Source organism: Natrix helvetica (assembly GCF_964273705.1).
Source record: "Natrix helvetica genome assembly, chromosome: 7".
In the NCBI taxonomy this organism is placed as follows: domain Eukaryota; kingdom Metazoa; phylum Chordata; class Lepidosauria; order Squamata; family Natricidae; genus Natrix; species Natrix helvetica.
Genome location: NC_138558.1, coordinates 28,058,903 through 28,082,874, shown reverse-complemented (window position 1 = coordinate 28,082,874; position 23,972 = coordinate 28,058,903). Strand labels below are relative to the sequence as shown.

General features: G+C 39.3%; 1 protein-coding gene across 3 annotated transcripts in view; it reads right to left on the bottom strand.

Annotated features, from left to right (window-relative positions):
• Positions 1-23,972, bottom strand: part of SH3D19 (SH3 domain containing 19) — a 71,603-nt gene that overhangs the window by 6,536 nt on the left and 41,095 nt on the right. For 2 of the 3 annotated variants that reach the window (XM_081960242.1, XM_081960243.1), the window contains 11 exons: positions 21,764-21,971; positions 19,896-20,873; positions 16,486-16,593; positions 14,833-14,942; positions 13,538-13,596; positions 11,908-12,166; positions 9,314-9,382; positions 8,418-8,490; positions 7,791-7,921; positions 2,449-2,507; positions 954-1,141 (listed from right to left, as the gene is read on the bottom strand). In XM_081960242.1, coding sequence (XP_081816368.1) covers positions 954-1,141; positions 2,449-2,507; positions 7,791-7,921; positions 8,418-8,490; positions 9,314-9,382; positions 11,908-12,166; positions 13,538-13,596; positions 14,833-14,942; positions 16,486-16,593; positions 19,896-20,873; positions 21,764-21,971 — 2,242 coding nt within the window. The remainder of the gene's footprint in view (positions 1-953; positions 1,142-2,448; positions 2,508-7,790; positions 7,922-8,417; positions 8,491-9,313; positions 9,383-11,907; positions 12,167-13,537; positions 13,597-14,832; positions 14,943-16,485; positions 16,594-19,895; positions 20,874-21,763; positions 21,972-23,972) is intronic. The other variant, XM_081960244.1, reaches the window with a different exon arrangement.

Here is a 23,972-nt window from a genome sequence, read left to right as displayed (position 1 = left end):
TATTAAAAAATTCTATGGTATCACACCCTATTGTTACACTGAGTAATCCACTGAGTAATATAGAAAAATACATTTTAGGGGTGACTTTTCTCAAATTGCCTTCTAAACAAGCATAAGAGGAAGCATGTGATTTCTGTCATTCTTTGACCAAGTGTTTTGGGGACTATACAGTTTAGGATTGAATGATAAGACAGAATGCACTGAATGGTTCCTTAATGCAACCTAACACTAGTATAGTATATCACACAGAGGCATATCAACCTATGACTACAACTGAGGCCAAACATTGGGTTGCTAAGCAAGACAGTTGTTAAGTGCATTTTGTCCCATTTTACCACCTTTCTTGTCAGCATTGTTAAGTGAATCTTTGCAATAGTTACATTAGTAACACGGTTATTAAGTGATTCTGGTTTCTCCATTGACTTTACTTGTCAGGTGGTCGCAAAAGATGACCACGTGATCCTAGGACACTGCAACTGCCATAAATATGAGTCAGTTGCCAAGCTGTTGAATTTTGATACATGTGACCATGGGGATACTGCAATGATCGTAAGTGTGAGAAACAGTCATAAATCACTTTTTTCATTGCCGTTGTAACTTTGAACAGATATTAAATGAACTGTTGTAAGTGAGGATTACCTGCACAACAGCTATTATAAAATTTTGTAGAAGTGCTAAGATTCAACTCATACTGTATTGTGTACCTGTAGCATACATGTTTAAAATTGTGCTTTCATATTAACATAGGCACAGCATGACCAATGCTACAACAATATGCAAAATACTGATTTATATAATACATAAAATATCAATGGAGGAGGATAGAATTTCTAATTTTGTTATATGTTCTTCTATATCCTAACATCTAACTGTCTTTAATAAAGTATTTTGATCACATTAATTATCTACTGTGAGATGTTCTTTTTGTTCACCAGTGGGTTAGTTGTTTTTACCTGATTCAGGTAGATCTTCAATAATGTCCACAAAATTTAAGGGAAAAATTCCAGAAGTACCTCTCAGCTCTCCTTTGGCCCATTCTTCATTAATATACCCTTTTAAAATAATAACTTCACCTTCTGAAAAACTTAATTCATCTTTCAGGTCTCCAATGTATTCAAATCTAGCTCTACATCTTGGGCCTCTAAAATAGCAAAGAAAGGGAAAATAGTAAAAGGAAAACTATCATTCTTACTTTCGTTTCATTTATTCTTCTGAGTTCATTGCATAAAATATACATTCACTATTAACACAAAAAAAAGTAAAACCATTTTACATCATTTAGGCCCATGATTTTATATTTGTTGTTAGACCTGTATCATATATTTATTGTTTGAATGATTTCTCTACTAGAACTTCAAAGAAATATACACTGCACAAAGTCTTTTTTTTTTGCCCACAATATATATATATATATCTATCATATATTGTATCTGTATCTGTAGTAGATATAGTAAATATCTATTGGTAATTAGATATTCCAGGATTAGTACAGTTAGTCCTCATTTATAGATAATTTTTTCAGCAACCATTCTAAATTATGACGGTGCTGAAATCATAACTTTAAGGGCCATTTACAACCTTCGCATAATTCCTGTCATGTGATTGTTGCTGACCTCTGCAGAGCAGAGAAATTGGGAAAGAATAGATTACAAGAGAATTGGCTGTTTGCTCTTGTGTAATTGAAAGCAATTTGATCCCAATTCTAGCCTTTGTCTGGGAGCCATTGGTGACCTATGCAAACAGCTTGCATTGCATTTCTCTTTCCAGTCTCTCTTGTCTGAGGGGGAGGGAGGGGTTGGCGGCTGTGGGGGGGGGAAGAAATGCATTTTTACACAATGTCTCCTTTGCCTGACCATTCCCCTACTGCTGTTGAAAGGAGTGATTGAAGAGAAAGAGATTTCAAGAGAGTAAGCTATTTTAGACAACAAGACAATGAGATCTGGATACCACCAACAGTGGTTAAGGGTCTAACAAAGACAGTTAAAAACAATATAGCCAGTCTCCAAAAGACCAGAGATATGCCGTTTGCCATTTACCTTAATTTACAGGAGAAAATAACATTTATGTTCTATACACAAATATATTCTTTACCATATGTGAACATTGCTTGTGAAGAAAAAGGAGAAAAGTTTTTTAAAAATAGTTTTTAGAAATCAAACAGCATAGACAAGAAAACAGCTTTCAATAAATATTTTTCCAATTAGTCAAGCCACACTAACCATAAATATTTAAAAATTTAAAATCCTCAAACTAAACAATTATGTGATTTTGTTTTGCAATGTACTACGGTATGCCGTTTTATAATTCCCTTTCCCAGAATTATTCCGTGTTTGAAGTCTCCAAGTCAGGATTTTACTTGCTGTGAGTGGTAGCCAGAATACCTCTCATGAATGGAAAATAAATCTGTATGTTCAAGACTGCAACGTCAACACTTCTATGAAAACTTACACAATATTGGCTGGTGAAAGCTGCTCTTTTTTCCAGCTGTTTTCTCCTGGAATATCAATCTAGAAAGGAGACAATAAAAACGTTTAACTATTTTATCTGTGTACCTTAATTAATTTCTTTTGAAAAAAATTATTAGGGCTCTATTCCTCCTTCAAAGGTCAGAAAAAGTTTTGATGTGCAGGAAGGTGTACTATTAGCAAGGAGTTGAAGCTGTTTAAACCAAATACATTTTTATCCTGGATTGTACCACGGTTTCAGAAGACAGCCGTGCAAGCCATTAAGGCTGGCCCAGACCCACAAATAGGTTGCAATGTTTGTGACAGCACAGTTGACTTCTTGCAGTGTAGATATTGGCTGGTGAAAGCTGCTCTTTTTGAGTTCCTGAAAACCCAGTCACCAGTTTGGTCTAGTGCAGTGGTGTCATGGCAGCATCATGGGATGTATTGCAACTATTTTCCCCTTCGCTAAACCGAGTATGGGTGTGGCCAGCGTGTGACGCATCCAGCTTGCGGGTCGAGAGTTTGACAGCCCTGGTCTAGTGGTTAAGGCAGCAAGCAAGAGCCGAGGTGGCGCAGTGGTTAGAGTGCAGTATTGCAGGCTACTTCAGCTGATTGCTTGCTGCAGTTCAGCAGTTCAAATCTCACCGGCTCAAGATTGACTCAGCCTTCCATCCTTCCAAGGTGAGTAAAATGAGGGTCCAGATTGTTGGGGGCAGTATGCTGACTCTGTAAACCGCTTAGAGAGGGCTGTAAAAGCACTATGAAGCGGTATATAAGTCTAAGTGCTACTACTATTGCTAAGCTGGAAATCACGACACTGCCAGTTCTAGTCCCATTTTAGGCATAAAAACAGGCTGGGTAACTTTGGGCCAATCATTATCTCTCAGCCCAACCAACCTCACTAGGTTGTTGTGGGAAAAATAAGAGGAGGAATCATGAGGTGTGTTTGCTGCCTTGAGTTACAGGTAGTCCTCGACTTACAACAGTTCATTTAGTGACCGTTTGAAGTTACAAATTAAATGAAATGAAAAAGTGACTTATGACCACTTTTCACACTTACGACCGTTGCAGCATTCTCATGGCCATGTGACCAAAACTCAGTCACTTGGCAAGTGGTTCATGTTTATGGCCGTTGCTGTGTCCCAACCTTATGACAAGCAAAGTCACTGGGGAAGCCAGATTCACTTAACAATCCTGTTACTAACTTAACAACTGCAGGGATTCACTTAACAACTTTGGCAAGGAAAGTCATAAAACGGGCCAAAACTCACTTAACAACAAAAAGTTTGGGCTCAATTGTGAGCACAAGTCGAGGACTACCTGTATTAATAAAAATAATAAAGGCAGGATTTTAAAAAAAGAAGTTGTTATAAAGCCAACATAGGAATATTCTTGTGCTTTCTCTTAGCCTTTGAATTTGAACAGCAAGCCTAATTTTTATCAAACTCGCTTGGTCAAACTGCAGTTCTAACTGTATCGCTTCATATGGAAATCCTGAGCATTTGCAATAATTTAGTAAGAAGTTTCCTTTGTTGTCATTTTTCTTCCGTCAGTATATTAGAAGATGCGCCATTGTACTTCTTTCTGATTTTCACTTCTTGGGCTTAACTGCAAATTTTATGCTAACAATCCTCTCTTGTTTGCTCACATAATGACGAAAATGAACATATTTTGCAATTTTAAAAATTATTGTTGCTTTTGCTTTCTGCTCCTAATTGACACTGTGGTCTATTGCGGTTTTTTTTCACTTCATACCAGTTAGCGTTGTTGTTTAAACATTATTCACTTCAGCAGGGTTTTATTTCCTTTCATCACCCCAAAAATATATGTCTCAAATGCTACCATTACATTTATACAAAAGGAAAAAAGTAAGAATATAATTGTAATGATATGTTACCCAGAGTCTCTAGTATGATATTCTTAATGTTTTGCAATTGCTGGAGAGTCCCACCACTGCTGTTTCCCTGACAGCAAGAACTCCGACTAACCATAGACTTGAAAATACTGTGGCCAGGTGAGAAAAAAAGGAGGGAAAATGTTCTACAAATGCAACAAAGATGATTAGGGAGCTGGAGGCTAAAACTAAAGAATGGCTGCAGAAGCTGGGTATCTATCTAGTCTAGCAAGGAAAAGGACTGGGGTGACATGATAGCAATTTTCTAATATTTGAGGGGCTGTCACAGATAAGAGGCAATCAACCTGTTCTCCAAAGCATCTGAAGGCAGGATAAGAAGTAACAAATGGAAACTTGTTGTTGTGACCTGTCGGCCGCCGGCGACTCCAGCAGCCGAATCAGAGGCGGTGGCGGTGTGAGAGTCAGGGTCAGCATGAAGGCAACCTGAAAGTTCCAAGGGGGAAGAGGGAATGGAGCTGACAGAGAGAGAGAGGCAGAGACGGAGACTGGGCCGCCCGTCAGCCCTCAGAAGGAGAGTCAACAGCCCCAGGTCTGGAGGTGGCTGATGAGGAAGAGGAGGAACAGCTGGGTCCAGTGCTTGATGCACGGATGCGAGAAGGCAGAGGAGAGCAGTGGAAATCCGTGGGTCAATCCTTTGGAAGAAAGAGCTACCGCTGCTAGCGAAGCCCCGCCCTAGCTAGGATAAAAAACAAGGGGCGGAGATGAATAGATGTGCCAGGCAACTATTCATCTCCCCTGCTGGATAGATTTAGCCTGAGGTGAAAGAGAAACTTTTTGCCGGGGCTGCTGGCACTCCTAATAAATGAATCATTGCTTCAACTACAGAGAATTCGTTGTGTTTGGGGAGCTGGGTCAGAACACTTACCAAGGAGAGATCCAACCTAGAACTAAGGAGAAATTTCCTGACATGAAAACAATTCATCAATGGAACAGCTTGCCTTTAGAATTGTGAGTGCTCTATCGCTGGAGTTTTTAAAGAAGAGATTGGACAACATTTGTCTGAAATTGTATGAGGTCTCCTGCCTGAGCAGGGGGTTGCAGTAGAACAGTATTGGTGAACCTTTTTGGCACCAAGTTTCGAAATGGGAGAGTGCACATGTCCATGTGCTGTAAATCAGAAGAGTAGCCGCCCAGTGTGCATGCATGTGTCGAGAAGATGACCTTCCGGTTTCCGGCATGCACATGCGCACAGGTCACCTGGTCTTTGTGTGCGCACGTGCGCCAGAAACCAGAAAACCAGGTGGCATATTCTTCCGGTTTCCGGTGCTCCTGCGCGCATGAAGACCAGCTGGCCAGTGCGCCGGAACCTGGAAGAGCAACGGGCAATGACTCATGTGCCCAGAGAGATGACTCTGTGTGCCACTTCTGGCACATGTGGCATAGGTTCGCTATCATGGTCCCTAGAAGATCTCCAAGGTCCCTTCCAACTCTGTTATTCTGCTGTAGCTTTTTGTGAAGAAATTATGGGAAAGCTTAGAGTCTTAGACCAAGTCAGTTGAGAAATTAAAATTAAAATATTGTATTTTTCGGAGTATAAGGCGCACCTTTTTCCCTCAAAAAAGAGGGTGAAAATCTGAGTGCATCTTATACACCAAATATAGCATTCTTTGCCTCCCGAAGCCCCGCTCCTTCACCAAAATGGTCGTGCATACCCTTATGGAGGCTTTCAGACAGCTCCTGGGGGCTGGGGAGGGCAGAAATGAGCAAACAACAGCCCATTCCCCCCCCCAACCCCCAGCAGCACTCTATAAGCCTCCATAAGGCTATGCATGCAACTTTTTTGACAAAAAAACGGGCCCGTTTTTGTGAAAAATGGGCTGTTTTTTGCTCGTTTTTGTCCCTCTCCCCCGGAGCACTCTGCAAGTCCCCCCAAGGCTATTTATGCTTTTTAAAAAAAGGCCAGTTTTCGCGAAAAACGGCCTGGCTTTGGGAGATTTGCAGAGTGCAAAACCTCCCCCCCCTTTGGAAAGTTCTTTAACTGATTGATGAGAATTACATTGATCAAGTGCTGTGCCAGCAGAAACAAAGTCTTAGGTGCTGCAGATTGTCAGTGATTTCCTTCTCCAGGACATGGATAAATACACCTGGAAACATCTACCTGCCTACCTACTCTCTCTCTCTCCTATCTATTGTATTTCTCTTTCCCCCCCTCTATCTACCTATGTACCAGTGGTGGGTTCCTCCCGGATCGCACCGGATCGCGCGCGCTCCCTTTCAGCGCTCCACCTGGCTTGCGCGCTCCCTTTCAGCGCTCCACCTGGCTTGCGCGCTCCCTTTCAGCGCTCCACCTGGCTCTCGCGCTCCCTTCCGGCGCTGAAACCGGAAGTACAGTTTTGCCCGGCCCTGGCGAAGCAACGACGCCTGTCTGCGCTCCACCAGCTCGGCTGGGAACGGAGATGTTTCCTCAGCGGAGCGGAGCACCTGAAAAGTCTTTTCAGGCGCTCCGCTCCGCTGAGGAAACATCTCCGTTCCCAGCCGAGCTGGTGGAGCGCAGGCAGGCGTCGTTGCTTCGCCAGGGGCGGGGCAAGACTGTACTTCCGGTTTCAGCGCCGGAAGGGAGCGCGAGAGCCAGGTGGAGCGCTGAAAGGGAGCGCGCAAGCCAGGTGGAGCGCTGAAAGGGAGCGCGCAAGCCAGGTGGAGCGCTGAAAGGGAGCGCGCGCGATCCGGTGCGATCCAGCAGGAACCCACCACTGCTATGTACCTACCTTCTCTCTCTCTCTCCCTATCTACCTACAGTATTTCTCTCTCTTTCTCTCCCACTTTATCCCTCTACCTACTTTTTTAAAAAATTTGCCTCTTCAAAACCTTGGTGCATCTTATACTCCAGTGCGTCTTATACTCCAAAAATACGGTAATTGCATCTCTAAGGAAATTTCAGGGAAAAGATGTTTTAAAGACTTCACTTTAATTAGCTCACTATAATGAAAGCTGAAAAATCGTATTACAGTATTGAAAAATTCTCTATTTATACCAAACTAACACCAGACACACCCTTGTGAAACCAATGTTGTTTTTGCTTTCTTACTAATATCAGCTCTGTGTGGCTTGACACTTTTGGATTATCGTCAGAATCACACAAAATGTGAAGCAATGATGTAGTTGTGAGATTGTTAGCGTTAATCCAGAGTAGCTGGTAGATTATTAATATACCAGCTGAAATTAAGCATAGGTTAATAAAGTTATTAATAGGTTAATAATTCTCACAATTTCAATTTATTGTAAAAATGAAAACCATAAAGATCAAGTCAGTTGCAAATTTAAATAGATTTGCTGCATGTTACAAAAAATATATCTTCTTTGGGCACTCAAGCAAGATTTAACTACATGATATGCTCAATAAAATGCACAGGGGAAAAATTAAATTAGCACTCAAATGCGAATCCAGATGAAATGCACTATATTCCACTTGAAATGAGAAATATACTTACAATAATTTTGACAAAGCTAGCAGGAAAAATCCCAGTACGATTCTTGCATTTTCCTCTGTACCACTCATCATCTATTTTTTCCAAGAGAAAAACTGTGTCTCCAGTACTAAGGTCCAAATCATCAGAATGCTCTATGTAAAAATAAAAAAAATAAAAAACTGGTTTAGTTTACCAAATCAGAAATCAAATCTCACCGGCTGAACTCTCTTTTTGGTAGCTACAGTACATTACATAAATGTAGAGCAAAGGAACAGGCAGCTAACAGCATTAAAGGCCAATGCTCTGAGTTTTACTAAGCAGTTAAAAAAGACAGCAATAAGACTCTCTGCGGAGAAGAAAGCAACCTAAGCAGAAAAACCAAAGGGAAAAAGAAGTGAAATTGAAACAATTGAGAAAAGAGCCTTCAAGCATCTGCTAATATTTCTCTTCCCACCAATCCGCACCAAGGAATGTGCCAGAAGCAAAAGGCTTTGAATTTAATCTCAGGACAAGGCAACTAACAAGCTTTAAGATCAGGAGGACTAAGGAATTCAAATTTTAGCATGCTGCAGAAAGTAAACCAAAGCATATTAAGAATCATTCAAAAAGCAAAACTATATTTCCATTTACTCTGATGTCACTTCTTACCTGCTGTGAAATTATGCAGTACAATTGCATGAGGAACACTTGGATCAGTAATCTTCTGCATATTAGCTGAATCCTTAAAAACACAAGAGATTTGGAAATTACGAATAACTGATATTCTTTCATATCTTGAGCCATTGAACTGATCTTTGGAACATCAATTGCTGAGTTACAGTACTCTCTTCACTGATTTCAAATACTAAATTCCCAAACGCGAAGAGGAATCAATTTAGATTTTAATACAGCCAATTCTATTGAAAATTAATAAGCCAATACAGTGTATACATCATTAAAATCAAAATCACCTTTGCATAATCTGCTTTGGGTACTTTAAATTCAATATTCCTTCCTCCTTGTTTTTCATATTTTCTAATTCTTTTAGATGTTAACAATGTAGCAGTGACAGTAACACTGAATCCCTTTGATAGTTACTGTTCTAAAACACAACATGTTTTTGGAAGATGTTTTGTTTATTCAGTTCATATGCCGCCTCAGCCATCTAAGGGTCTTTTATTAAATATTCGAAGGAGTCCAACATGATAAAATACTTAACAGACCCTTACTATGCTGCAAAAATTATAGTTGGGATTAGGATATGTATTCAATTTTGTAGGATAGTGTTTAATTATCGAAATTTATGCCTGCTGTTTGCTTTGCACCCTCAGGGGTGCATTGGAGATAAATGAACTGCATTGGATATAAATGAAATTTGCCAGTTTCTTCTTCATTTATGCATTCTGCATAGGTATTCACAACTTGATCCACCATAAAAAAAAGTACATCTCCACACTTTAAAATTATAAAAAGTTAGATGACTAATTACACTCACACACACACTCACACTCACACACACACACACACACACAGACCCCTTCCATTGATGTAGAAATCAACATTACCTTACAAGAGAGATGTCCAGCATTTTGAGATGAAATGTCTTCTTTAGCAAGCTCATGATGCACAGGAAGCTTGAAACAAATTATTCACATTTCAGTCAAAAATAACTTTTGACAATCTAATATGCATTTGTCGTGAAAATGTATTCAAGTATTGCATGTCATTTTCTTTTCTGGGATTCACTTTGGGGGATCCAAATGAACTATGGCACCGTTGCCCCATTAATCCCACAACTAGTTAATTCCAGTTCTTTGTTCACAAAATGAGAAATCCCTGGTTTGAATTTTACACAAGGTTTTGTTTTCCTTTTAGCTCCCATAACATTTTGTGCATAATTGCTGATGGAAAATACTCCACGTTGACATAATTTGTTACTTGATAGGTTTCAAGACTTGATACTTGCCCATGCAGCTACATTGTTAGTTATTATCTAAATTAAGTTTTGTTCAACTCCTAAAAGACATAGACTGGTCCACCTTAGGAAAGGGAAAACACAGACTTCAGGGGATAATTAGAACTGCAGAAAAAACAATTGCTACCAATCTGCCTTCCATTGAGAACCTGTATACTGCACAAGTCAAAAAGAGGGCTATGAAAATATCTACAGACCCCTCGCATCCTGGACATAAATTGTTTCAACTCCTACCCTGTCAAAGTATTCACTAAGTCTGCATTATTATTACTATTAGTCTTCTCATCGTTCCTATCACCCATGTCCTCCCACTTATGACTACATGACTGTAACTTTGTTACTTGTATCCTTATATTGATATTGATTGTTTCCTGATTGCTTATTTGTACTCTATGATTATTATTAATTGTTGTACTATATGATTCTTGACAAATATCTTGTCTTCTTATGTACGCTGACAGCATATGCCCCAAAGACAAATTCCTTGTATATCCATTCCATTCCATTCCCATTCCCATTCTATTCTATTTGCTATGAGGGACATATTAGTTTTTGTTCCTTTTCTGGATTGTTGAAGAGCCACACTGGTATGGCATAACAAAGGGTACTTAATGGTACCGCATTTAGCTGTGGGGTACCACAAGCTTCCATCTTAGATCTAGTACTCTTCAATATATTCATAAATGACTTAGATGAGGGAATAGAAGGGGAACTCATCAAACTTACAGATGACACTAAGTTGGCAGGAATAGCCAACACCTCAGAAGACAAGCTCAAGATCCAGAAGGAACTTGACAGACTTGAACAATGGGACCTATCCAACAAATACATTTTAATGTGGAGAAAAGCAGTTTTAGACTTAGGCAGAAAAAAAATCAAAGGTGTAAGTACAGTTTAGGTGAAACCTGGCTCAAAAACAGTCACCGTGAGAGGGACCTTGCAATCCTAATTGATGGTGACTTAAATATGAGCCAGTAGTGTGCGACAGCAGCTAAAAAAGCTAACACAATCTTTGGTAATATAAACATGGGCATAGAATCAAAATAAGTATTTAGTACCACTTTATAAAACCTTAGTAAGACCACACCTGGAATACTGCATCCAGTTTTGGTCACCACACTACAAAAATGATATTGAGACTTTCGAAAAAGAGCAACTAAGATGACTAAAGGTCTGGAGACTAAAACATATGCAGAATAGTTGCAAGATTTGGATTTGGCTAGTATAGAGAAAAGAAAGACTTTGGGTGACATGATAGCAGTATTCCAGTATTAGAGGGGCTACCACAAAGAAGAGGGGGTCAACTTATTTTCCAAAGCACAGAAGGTAAGACAAGAAACAATGGATGGAAACTAATCAAGGAAAGAAGCAACCTGGAATTAAGGAGAAACTTCCTAACAATGAAAATTAATCAGTGGAACAGCTTGCCTTCAGAAGTTGTGGGTGCTTCATCATTGAAGGTTTTTAAGAAGAGACTGGACAACCACTTGTCTCAAATGGTATAGGGCCGTGATGGCGAATGTATGGCATGAATGCCATGCGACCTGTCGCCCCAGCTTAGCTGTACCACACATGCGTGTGCATCTCCCGCTGTCCAGCTGATTTTTGGGTCTCTGCTGCACATGCACGGGAGGCAAGGGGGCATGGGGAAGCTGTGAGTGCATGCACAGGGGGGTCACACGCGTGAGGACAGGGGTAGCGCAGAGGGTGCAGCGCCCCTGTGCCCTGTTTTTGGTCTCAGGAGGCTTTTGGGAGGCCTGCTAGGCCCAAAATGGGTCATGCTTGCTTGGGAAGTGGGGGAGCACGAGGGGGGGGTCACATGCGCATGCACAGTGGGGTGTCGCACATGCATTGCATTATGGGTGTTGGCACGCGCACGCTCTCAGAACGTGACGACAAAAAGATTAACCATCACTGGTATAGGGTCTCCAGCTTAAACAGGGGGATGGACTATATGACCTCCAAGGTCCCTTCCAGCTCTATTCTATTCTACTCTATTCTTCTATTCTATGATGTAATGATGGAACTCTATAAAACTCCAGTGCAACCAGAAAGTACATCAGGAAATGTGATGTATTTTATTTGCTGACCTTTCATACAATTAAAAATCAATCTGCCTCCTCTTTTAATAAGAGACGCTGTGTGCAAAGTTACATCTCCCCGTAGTAAAATTAATCTTCTCACCATATATTTGTTGTATAGAGGATGACCTGGTTTGGGTCGAGGGGGTAAATCTGAGCCATGTTTTTTAAAATCATCACTCTTTGTTTTTTTGATTCCCAATCCAAGCATGCTAGGTTTCTTATGGAGTGTCACATCAGATGACGAGCGTGGAAATCTATCAGTATCTGATGAGATTTTGGTGGATTTTGGCGGTGGTGGTCTTCCTGGGGCCCCTTTAGGTGGAGAAGGCCGAGGTGGTATGATTTTCCCCTGAACGGGTCTAGAAATTATGAAGAAAGCATAGTATTAGAAAACACATTCTATTCCAATTATATTACAAATACACTCTGAATTATTAAAAACTATTGCTAGGTTAATTATGTGCCATCGTTGTTTTTGATTCCTGGTGACCATAAAGATAGATTTTCTCCATAATGATCTAGCCCTCATTTTCTCTCACCTGACTGTTCCCTAGGCAGGCAGCATCTCTGCTCTCCTCCTCGTCTCCCAAAAACATCTCCACCCACCATTACAATTATGGATATGTTAGTAGTAATACTAATCCCCATTAAAGAGTTTTTTAAAGAATCTGCTAAGAGCACTAGACACTCTTTAGATCCAGAGGATCAGTAATTGGCTTCTTATTAAACTATATTCCTACGCATAACAAACAATATACAATTTAACTGTCTCTCCTGTAAAAATGAAATTCAAATGCCAAATGTATACATCTCAGCAACACTATATTAGCTATCTGAAAATAAAATGAGAATGGTATCCTACATGGAAACCGTTCAGTAAAACAGATATTCATATAGTTAGACAATTTCAATCAAGGGAACACAATGCAATCCCCATTGACTAAAATCATTAGAATAGGGGTGTCATACTCAAGGCCCGTGGGCCGAATAGATCTGGCCCACGGGACTGCCCTGGAAACAGCAAAGAACCAGCCCGCCGCAGCCCTCCTGAGCTCCATTTTCACTGGCAGAGAGTTGCAGGAAGCTGTTGCAGCTGAAAATGGAGCTGGAGCGCCCTTTTTAGTTGACACAGCACTCAGGTCACCACAGGCACCCCCAACACGAATGACATTGAGCTGGCCATGCCCATCCTGGCCACACACACCCCTCCCTTCCCTGAGCTCAAACATAATCCTGATGCAGCCCTCAATGAAATAGAGTTTGACACTCCTGCATTAGAATTACACTGGAAGCAACTTCATTGCTGGATTCCCCTGTTCAATAGCTGGCATTTCGTTTTGTTTTTCTAATTAATGCAATACATCAGTTTACCTTCTGCAATCTGTTAAAAAGATTAAAATGTACATAAAGATTTCTGTAAAATTAAAACAGGAAATCTTCTTTGGGTTATTCACAATGACAACAAGCACTTTTACTACTGCATACTCTCCCATAACTTCATTATATACTATTCTCCTAAATATTATGAATGGATCAGACTATGAACATAAATATTTATATCTTCTGGGGCGAAATTACAGAATAATCAACTATAGTCCATATGTATTTTTAAAATTGTAGATTTTTACATTTTGTTATATAAAACTATACAACTAATATCAATATAATAAAGTGGTAGCAGAATATGTTCTGCACAACACCAACCTCACTGCTGCTCCTTTGCTACTCACCTTGGAGGCAGAACAGGCTCATTCTTGATTGGCTGTATCAAACTGGGCTGTTCAGGTTCCTATTGAGTTATTAAATGTTATTATTATTTGGACAAAAAAAATTAGAATTGTTATGATTATTTCAAAGTAAAATGGCAGATAACAAAAGGACTGGTAATTGCTTGGACAAGTCTATATATATTTCTTGGCAACCTTTTTGGCCAAATGCCTTCTTCCTAAGATTATGAAAGAAAGACCCAGCTGACTTCATGATTAAGGTAGATTAGAACTCAGTTTCCCAGTTTCTAGCCTGGTGCTTTTAGCCATTACACCACACTTGCTTTTGTGTATATACAGGTAGTCCTCAAGTTACGACTGCACTTGGAACCAGAATGCCTGTCACCAAGCAACCTGACCGCAAATTGCCATGTCACATAATCACATTGCTTAGGGATGGCAGTCTATGGAATCCCTGTTGCTATCGTTAAGTGAGGATTGTGGGTCATTAAGCGAGCAGCTCCTCACAACTTCCTGCTGGTTTCCAACAACCACAAACCAGTGGGGAAGCCATTAGAAAGTTGTAAGTCGTAGGCAGCTTGGATATAGGCCAGTAGGCAGGTAAGTGACTGCTGCTGGCGGAGGGAGGGAGGGAGGTGTGTGCAGATGGCTAAAGAAATGCGAAATGGACATGGCAGCGCTTGGGGCAGTTAGCGTTGGAAGGAGGAGAATGCACAAAGGTGCAGAAAGAGGTGCAAATATAGCAAGGCTCAGGGAAGTGCATGAGGGGGTGTGTAGGTGGCAGGGGAGGGGCCAGTCAAGCAGAGTGTGCAAGGGAACATGGGTGGCAGGGGAGCTTCAATGCAAGTGCCAAAGGGTTAGGGTGGCTGCTGACCTTGTTAAAAATGGATGAACTTTTTACTTCAATACATGATATGGTTAAAAAGTCAAAAATTACAAGATGGAATGGACAATTTTTCAGAATTTCAATTGTCTTTCATATGAGTGATTCAACAACCCATAGTACAAACAAAAGCAGGATTATATACTATCTAGGAAAATTGGTTGGAATGAGGCAAGGCAAGTGCAGGAACCGTTTAGGTCCGAATGCAAGGAAACTAAGGAATCTGAATTTATTTTATTTGAAGATTGCAGTTATTGTCTCACTTGTACTATTTTGGGGAGAAGGAGAGAACATAATTGGTGAAATATGCACATTAAGCATTGTAACACTTAAAGATTAAGTAAAATGGTTTAATAATGTGACTTCATTTTTGAGAAAGGGAGGGAGGGAGGGAGGGAGGAAGGAAATGCATTACCTTGTTAATTATGTTGATGTTATTGAGTTTTCCAGCTGCAATACCAGATGTGTTTCCAATTGGTTTCTCTGTAGGTAGTGGAGGAGGGCTTTCCAGAATGTCATTTAAAGCTGTAAAAATATTTATAATTTTCCAATATTAACTATCAAAATTCATATTTTGATTATTAAAGAAATGTTATTGAAGTTATTCTACAAAAATATTCAATGGAAAACTATAACAAATCTCACATAGCGGAATTGCACTACAGGTAGTCCTCCAGGTACAGTGGCAATTGGGACCGGGATTGCCATCACCAAGCAATGGGTTGTTAAACAAAACATCACATGACTGCATCGCTTAGTCCTGGTTGCCATCATACTCCCAAGACATGCAAGTCATTAAGCAAGAAGCCGCAGGAATTCCTGGCAAGGAGCACCAGAGTTCACAGCTGGGTGGGATAGACCCTAGCACTACCTGCATGTAAGTTGGGGAAAGGGGCTGCCTTTGTGTATTCGAGATAGGAAGGTCTGGGATGGAAGGTGCAGGTGCTTGCAAGTCCATATGTTCTAGTCATTCCCAAATCTAGGGGGCGGTGCTCATCTCCATTTCAAAGCCAAAGAGCCAGCACTGCCCAAAGAGGTCTCCTTGATCATGTGGCCAGCATGACAAAATGCTAAAGGCACTTGGAACGCTGTTACTTTCCCACCAAATGTGGTCCTTATTTTTCTACTTGCATTTTTAATGTGTTTTCGAACTGCTAGGTTGGCCGAAGCTAGGTTGGCCGAAGCTGCAGCAGCTGCCAAAAAAGCCAACACAGTTCTAGGCTGCATCAACAGAGGGATAGAATCAAGATCACGTGAAGTGTTAATACCACTTTATAATGCCTTGGTAAGGCCACACTTGGAATACTGCATTCAGTTCTGGTCGCCACGATGTAAAAAAGATGTGGAGACTCTAGAAAGAGTGCAGAGAAGAGCAACAAAGATGATTAGGGGACTGGAGACTAAAACATATGAAGAACGGTTGCAGGAACTGGGTATGTTTAGCTTAAGAGAAAGAAGGACTAGGGGAGACATGATAGCATTATTCCAATATCTCAGAGGTTGCCACAAAGAAGAGGGAGTCAAACTATTCTCCAAAGCACCTGAGGGTAGAACAAGAAGCAATGGGTGGAAACTAATCAAGGAGAGAAGCAACTTAGAACTGAGGAGAAATTTCCTGACAGTGAGAACAATTAATCAGTGGAACAGCTTGCCTCCAGAAGTTGTGAATGCCCCAACACTGGAAGTCTTTAAGAAGATGTTGGATAGCTATTTGTCTGAAACGGTATAGGGTTTCCTGCCTAGGCAGGGGGTTGGACTAGAAGACCTCCAAGGTCCCTTCCAACTCTACTATTGTATTGTATTGTATTGTATTGTATTGTATTGTATTGTATTGTATTGAGATAAGTAAAGGGAGTTCACTCGGTTATGCGGTGCTAGGGATTTGAACCGCCAAACTGTCAACCTTTCTGATCGACAAGCTCAGCATCTTAGCCACTGAGCCATTGTGTCCCTCGGTAAATATGTTCTATTAAAAATACCTTTAGGCAAAAATAGCTTTTTCAAGATCATATGTTTTATACAGGAAGGATGGATGGATGGATGGATAGATGGATATTATGGATATTACCTTTTGCTGGTTTAGATGGGATTCGGATTACAGTAGGTTTGCGCACAACGGCTGGTTGAACTGGTTGCTCTTTTGCAGATTCAGCTTTGGATGGCAAATTGGTAAGATCTAAGAAAGATGCCAAAGACAGCATTTTATTCTGTTTCCTTTCAAGAGGAAACATCAGTAACACTCAGAGAAATCTAGGGTTGTATGCTGAAAGAAATACCTACACCAACCACGCAGTCTAAAGTTTACAGTAAATTTCAAAAAGGGAATTCCAGCCTAGTAAAGATAAGGCTGTCTTTCAAAATATTGCAAATGAGGAACAGCTGGGCAATTTCAGCCTTATCTGTTGTGTGTGGCATCCGCAATCACTTACGGAATTTGAAGAATTAAATTCAAATAACGCACACAAGGCTCTCCTTAAAAGGTTCAATAATAAATAAGGAGTTTAAAAAAAAGTTTACAATGTTTTTTTAATTTAACTCTTGTATTAAAACTGATTCACTGTGTGAATCCTGCTTCCTTGGTTGGGAGCTGCTATTAGGGAATTGACCGCTTCCTTCCAAACAGAGCATTTCACTCACATTCATTCTCAGGGTTTTTTGTTGTTGTTGTTTCAATTTGCCCTGAACATTCTTTGGCTGCTGAGCTTGCTTTTTTTGGCAATTTGATGTTTTTCTTGGTTTATTTTTATTATTTTTTTACTTCCTATAAAGCTTTCCAAAACACACATAACATCTGTCATATCTGGCTTCACATTGAAAGGCAACAAAAGCCTCTTTCCGTTGCCAGTTATCTCATTCTTCAGTTCTGCATAGGTCTGCAGCAACTTGATAATCAGATTTCCCACAATGCCAATGGGATGATGCCAGTCCACATTCACAGGAACGACAGCCTGTTACTAAGACAGTGAATATACATGACTTTGTTCACAGAAAGGAAAGGCAAATGCACCAGACCCTCTCTTTCCTGAGTAGGAAAAAGTGTTATTCTCTAGGGAGTTCCAGGGAGCAATCGCTGTGCTGAATCTGGAAATAAAAGATCAGATCAGTACCATCTTGTGGTCTTTTGAATTTCTGAGTTTAAATTATCTGCCAGGTGATGTAATTCACCAGCTCAGTACACTAGCTCTTACAACAATACATAGGCCACCAGCTCATATAAATTTGCATGTAGAACACACATACACAACTGTTTTTTTTTTATTTACTCTTGTGAGGTCTTTCTCCCAGGGTGGAAGGGGTGGAAATGGAATGATACCACCTCTAGTCACTTGTCTTGATGCTATATGGCCAGGAGGTGCAATTACTCTCATATTATTAATTTTAGCTTCTTACTTGCCAACTCTCTTGCTCACAACTTAAAGGGGAGGTTACAAGGCCACAATGCCTCTTTCTCTCATCTCTTGAACGGAGGTGGTAGCAGCAGGAACTACCAAGCTAGTACCCCAGAACAGGGGGTGGGACCAGAAGATGAAGTCCAGAAAGTTTTGAGAGGTGAAGTATGAATTCTTCAGCCAATCACCCTATGAACTCAGCTTGAGTGCTGCCACTTGAATCACACCAAACAGAAAGAAAGAACTATTTTCATAATTATAATTTTAACCCCCATAGCTGGTCACATTGATGGGGTGGAAGTAACTGCAGGAACGTCTGGTTTTAAATTCACAAACCAGTTCTATAGTTTTTAAAATAAATAGTAACCTTCATTTTTTTGTAACTAAATTAACTAGAGCTTTAATAGAAAACCAGGGTTTTTTTCAGTACCATTTTATTTTTGTGTAAATAAAGCACTACTGACCTACTTTAAAAATCTGCCTATAAACATTGTTGTATATTATAAGCTTCTTCTTTGACTGGGACCTTTGCTATACACTGGTTAAAAATCTTTCATAAATCAGTATATAAAACTGTATTTCTAATATACACAGATCTACACAAAAGTAGTCTATTTCTACTATTCTAGAGCTAAAAAATTACTAAGGCTAATATAGTACTTATATCAGCTAATTATCAGCATCAGTATGTTCCACCTGCCTTTCTAGTAATGATAATTAGTTTATTAAATTTCAAACATGTTCACAGTGATTCCCAGAATCGCAATCACTCTTGCAACAAATTGAGTTTGACACGTAAACTCATACAAATACATTTATTTAGCGCTTAACCTCTCTGCTACATAGCTCCTCAATGTTATTATCAGACCTCAAACTTGGTATTTTTTATGCAAGCTTTATGAAAGTCTAAAAAGAATAATTGGACTGAATTTCAAAAAAACCAACCATTAGCCAGTGCCTGTATTTTCTGTTCAATTACAGAGTAATGTTCAGTTCTATTTGTTGTAGATTCTGAACAAGGATAATTCTGTCAGTATTTGAAATAACTAAAATCTCATAATTCAAAGAAGACCAAATATTTACAAATTTTAATGAGAAAGGATTTGAGAAATTGGAAAGCAAATTATTATGAAATATACCAAGGCAAATATGTACATGGTTATGCCTTAAGAATAACCTGAAAAAAATATTAAAAGTGTACTACTATACCGGATAGTATAAAATATATTATACAATACTATATATTGTCTTTCTTCAAATATGCAAAATGGTGGAGGGGATCCAGATAAATAAGCACAAAAGATATAATGGGAATGGGAGGGGTTCCAGATAATAAGCAACAAAAGGAATAATGACAGCAGAACAGAAAGAATAAAATAAAGCAGGATGTAGCTTGGGGTTGAACTGAGCTTAATTGTTTTCCTGCAGACATTTCATTTGCTAAACTAGGTAACATCATCAGTGCTACTAAGGAGTGTAGTTCCTGACCCAATGTTACCCAGTTTGAAACTTTTACAGAAATAGCTTGCAATCTAACAGTATTTACTGTTAGATGTGGCAATAGTATTTTCCAAACAATGTTTTCCCTTGTGTAATCCAAGCCCATGTTTTCCAAGAAATCAAAGATAAGGAGGGCCACTTCAGAATGCAGCTTCCTTAAAGTTAAGCACACAAACCAATCCTGGCTATAATCTGAAATCTTATCTGTAGTCTTTGACCTTTTATTGTAATTCAAATTAATAGCATCGACTTTTATCACATTTCTGTTACCTTGGAAAACATGGAACATAGTAACAAACGAACAAACAAAAATCCAGTAATTCTGCAAGCCATGTATTTCTAGGGTAACGTCAAATAGCAATACTGTTAATATTTAATAGGCGCTGATTTGATACCATAGACCTCAACTGGAAAACTCTCCAGTGCATCCGCCCAAATCCATTATAGACGGAAACATTTGCAGATGAATGTTATCATTTTTATACACATACTGATGTTGCTATTGAAATGCACCTGCATTTACTATACAACCTGAAACTGGTTTTCGTTTTCATTTTACAAAAGCTCATTTTCTCTTTTTCAAGCTTACCTGATTCTGAATGAGAAATCTCTTGAACAGCCTTGACAGGGTTAAAGGATAAAACATTGTCATCAAAGCTGATCAAATCTCCTTCTGCAGAAGTAATATTTTGTGTTGGAGACGCTGCAACGCTGCTTGGACAAGACTCCACGGGGGATCTAAAGGCATTTGATTGGACAGCTATGGAGGGCTTGGGAACAGTACTTGTTGGTTTCAGGGGAAGCATAGGAAGAGCAGGCCTTTCAAAAGAGACTGACTTCTTGGGAAGGAGTGGCCTAGGAGCAGGAATGGGAAGTTTTCTCTGTCCATCAGTATTCTCCAAAGCTGACCCACTTCCTGAATTAAGGAGCCCATTGCTATTACTCTTTACAGTCACTAATGTTGGCTTCTTTGGCAATTCAGGCTTGGTTATAATGTTGCTCCCACCTTCCTCAGTCTGAAGGGGCTTCTCTTGGGAGGCAACTTTTTGCTTGTTTTCTGTCCCAGATTCCCATTCTCCCGATGCTCTGTTAAAACCTGGCTTGGGTGCCACGACAGGCTTTTTTGCGCTAATGGTAGGTTTAGGGCCTAATGAGCGTGGAGATGCTTCTGGTTTCTTGGTTAGTCCTGAAGTTTCAGCGTTCCCTTGCATCTCAAATGATTTAATCCGTGATAATATGTTACTTTGGTTGTTGTCTGTATCCGTGCTGTCCATTTCTATATGACTTTCCCTAAGGCTATTGTCTAGTAGGAACATCAAAGGATTAGTTGACTCATCAATTTTGCTCCTTGATGGGCTCGTTTGTTCCTGATTGTTTGCTTGATTGTCTTTAGCCACTGGTTTCAGATTGCCCTTTGACCTTGGTTTTGGCACAGGACATACTGCAGCACTAGACGTCTCCTGAGATGTCTGGTCTTCTAAAATAACTAAGCGTTGTTCATTTATGGGAAGACTGCTGTTTATCAGAGATGATGAAGGTCTAGGTGGCTTCTGAGAAATATGTATAGCTGTAAAAAGCAATGTACATATACATTGTTTCATTGAAAGATTGCAACATCAACTAACATCTTAGGCCAGCGGTTCTCAATCTTTTCTTCACCAAGGTCTCCTCTTTAAATACATTTTTTGGCCACGGACCATGGCCACAGACCACCAACACGTAACTCAAAATTTAAATAACATTTCCTCAGGCCTTCATAGAGTCCCTCTAATGACATCACGTCCCCCCAGGGGTACATGGACCACAGGTTGAAAACCACTGCATTAAGCTAATCGTTTTTAACATAAATATTGCATACAATCGTTCTGCAGTGATAGAATCAGTTCAATTATCTGATGACATCAGTGCTAGGACATCAGTGCATAGGACATCAGTGCATAGGACAAACGAACAGTAGAATAAATGCACGCATTGCAGAACACAAGAACGCAGTAAGAAAAAAAGAAAAAACTTCCTCCCTTTTGCAGCGCCTTAAAGCTACAGGAAATTAATTTTGAAGTAACCAGGTTAATCTCCAAAACTGAACACTTCAACAAGAGAATAATTATGGAAGCTATCAAAATAGAGAAACACCCCCACAACATGAATAAACATGACAATACCTCCCGCTACCAGACATCTGGAAACAAGCCCTAGTCAACAAACGAGCCCCACCCACCACCCAGGCCGTTACAACACAAAACAACAACGGACACACAGCCAGCACCAATCAGCACCAATCATGATACAGCCACACATCCAATCAATCCACTTACTGAAACAATGCCAGCACTCCACACACAAACACCAAGATTTATAGAAAGACGGCAACTCCGGCCACGCTTTCAGCCAAAAACACCAGCATGAAGATGGTGAAACCTTTTAAACATCATCAAACTAAAATTAATAGCAATATACCTGGAGTATTTTTGCATTCAGAGATAGTGGAGAGATTATTTTTCACATTTATTGCTGGCAAATTGCTGATTATCTCTTCTGGAAAGTCAGTCTGTGTTGAAGATGTAGTAGTACATCTAGAATTAGCAGCACAGGCAGCATTATTATTGCTGGCTGGGATGATTGGCACTTGATTGATTTCTTTGATTACCTGCTCATACGAAGGTGGCTGAAAAATAAAAATACCAAATGTACACACTATTCATGTTAGAAATTCAGCATTTATAAAAGTATAAAATCCTAGTCCATCTCCTAAATGCTTTTTAATAGTATTTTTTTTTAAATTCCAACTGCGATAAAAAAAACTAATGCAAACTAAAAGGAAAAAAAAAAAAGGGGGGGGGAGATCCAAAAAATGAAATACAAAACAATAGAAAGGAAAAAATAATAATATGGAAAACAAAAAGAAAAGAAATGAAGAAATAGTGTCCCCCTTCATCACAAGCATAAACAATTTTAGTTAACTTGTTACCTTCTTTTAAAATACAACACATTCTTTGTTCCCATATCCCATCCATTATCTAAAAACAAATACTTAAAATTTCATCATTTCAGTCCTGATCAGCTAATGTACATTAAGAGGTATCAAGAGATAACAACATCTGTTCTAACCATGATTACATAAATCGACTTTATATTCCTTCTACTTTTAAGAATCTTGATCTTTAGTCTCTAAAACATGGCTGTCAATCTCCACCACGTCACGTGATGAATCGTGATTTTTTTTGTCTTTGCAGAACCAAGATGGGTGTGACGCACCCAGCCTGCAGGCCGCTAGTTGACACCCCCACTCTAAAACTTTTTTTCTTTTCATTTATTCTTTGTTTTTTTCTCCCAATATTCTTTAATGCCTTAACAAGCATCTTTTGTAAATACAATGTAGGAATTATCCAGATCACTATATGTATATATATCCTTATTAATTATTAAGGCATCAGCTGGTTTCTTTTGTATGCAAAATGTAAATCTTTTTTCAGATCATTTTGTCATTTAAATCTTCAAATTCACCTTCAAATCAGCTTCAGTTCAACGTTCGGTAAAACTTGTTCCTCTTCCATAACATCTTTTAAACACAAACTATCTGTAGAAGCAGACGCTCTTAAAATTAACTTCTGGCTCCCTTTTTCAAAAACTATCCTTTAATATGTTGAATATTAAAATATTTTGCTCCATGCAGTATAAGTAAGTTAAAATTAAGAATTCTTCTCCTTTAATGGTAATATTTGTTCTTTTTGGTTCCTGCTAACGTCCAAGCCTCAAAATCCTATCATATCATTTTTAAAAAAAATCAAAACCAAAGTATTTTCCCATGAAGAGGACTCTTATAATTAATTCTAAAATCTTATTTCAAAGTTAATTGGACCCTTAATCTATTTGTAACTTTCTAAAAATCAAAGTTTTACTTTTTCCAAAAACGTTTCACTCTTTTGCTGTTTATTCCAGAAAAAAAAATTAAAGCTGTAAACTTGCATTTAAAATGTATTTTGATGGAAACTCAATGTAATGGAATACATGGGTGACCTTGAAGAAAGGGGAAAAGAGATGTTGCTTAAGAAACAATCAAATAACAGTCCAAGTCACTTTATGCTGCGAGGAAACTGAGGAAGGACCCACCCAAATGGAGCAAGCAGTTAAAAGTGGAGGATGCAAATATTGTACTTTCAGACTCTATTAATGTAGCCTTGGAATCAAGTAGATTTAGCTCATCTAGTCATGTTTCCTGTTTGGTTTACCCAGGAGGGTTGACATTCCCTATACCAGGGGTGTCCAAACTTGGGAACTTTAAGACTTGTGGACTTACTCCCAGAATTCCCCAGCCAGCAAGTCTTAAAGTTCCCAAGTTTGGACACCCCTGCCCTATACAATTTGTTGATGGAAAGGTTCCTAGTAATTGAAAAGCAGCTTACAAGCAATTTCCAATACTGATTAATAAAGGAAGTATGTGAACCCAGTATCTTTTGAAGGCATCAACTGGGCTTAGAGCAAAATGACTACAGATAGTCCTTGACTTACAGCCATAATTGAGTCCAAAATGTATGTTGTTAAGTGTTTTTAATTTTGTCCCATTTCACCACCTTTCTTGCCATAGTTGTTAAGGGAATGACTGCAAGCTGTTAAATTAGTACATTAGTAGCTGTTATAAGTGTAGTAGCCGTCATAAGTGTAAAAA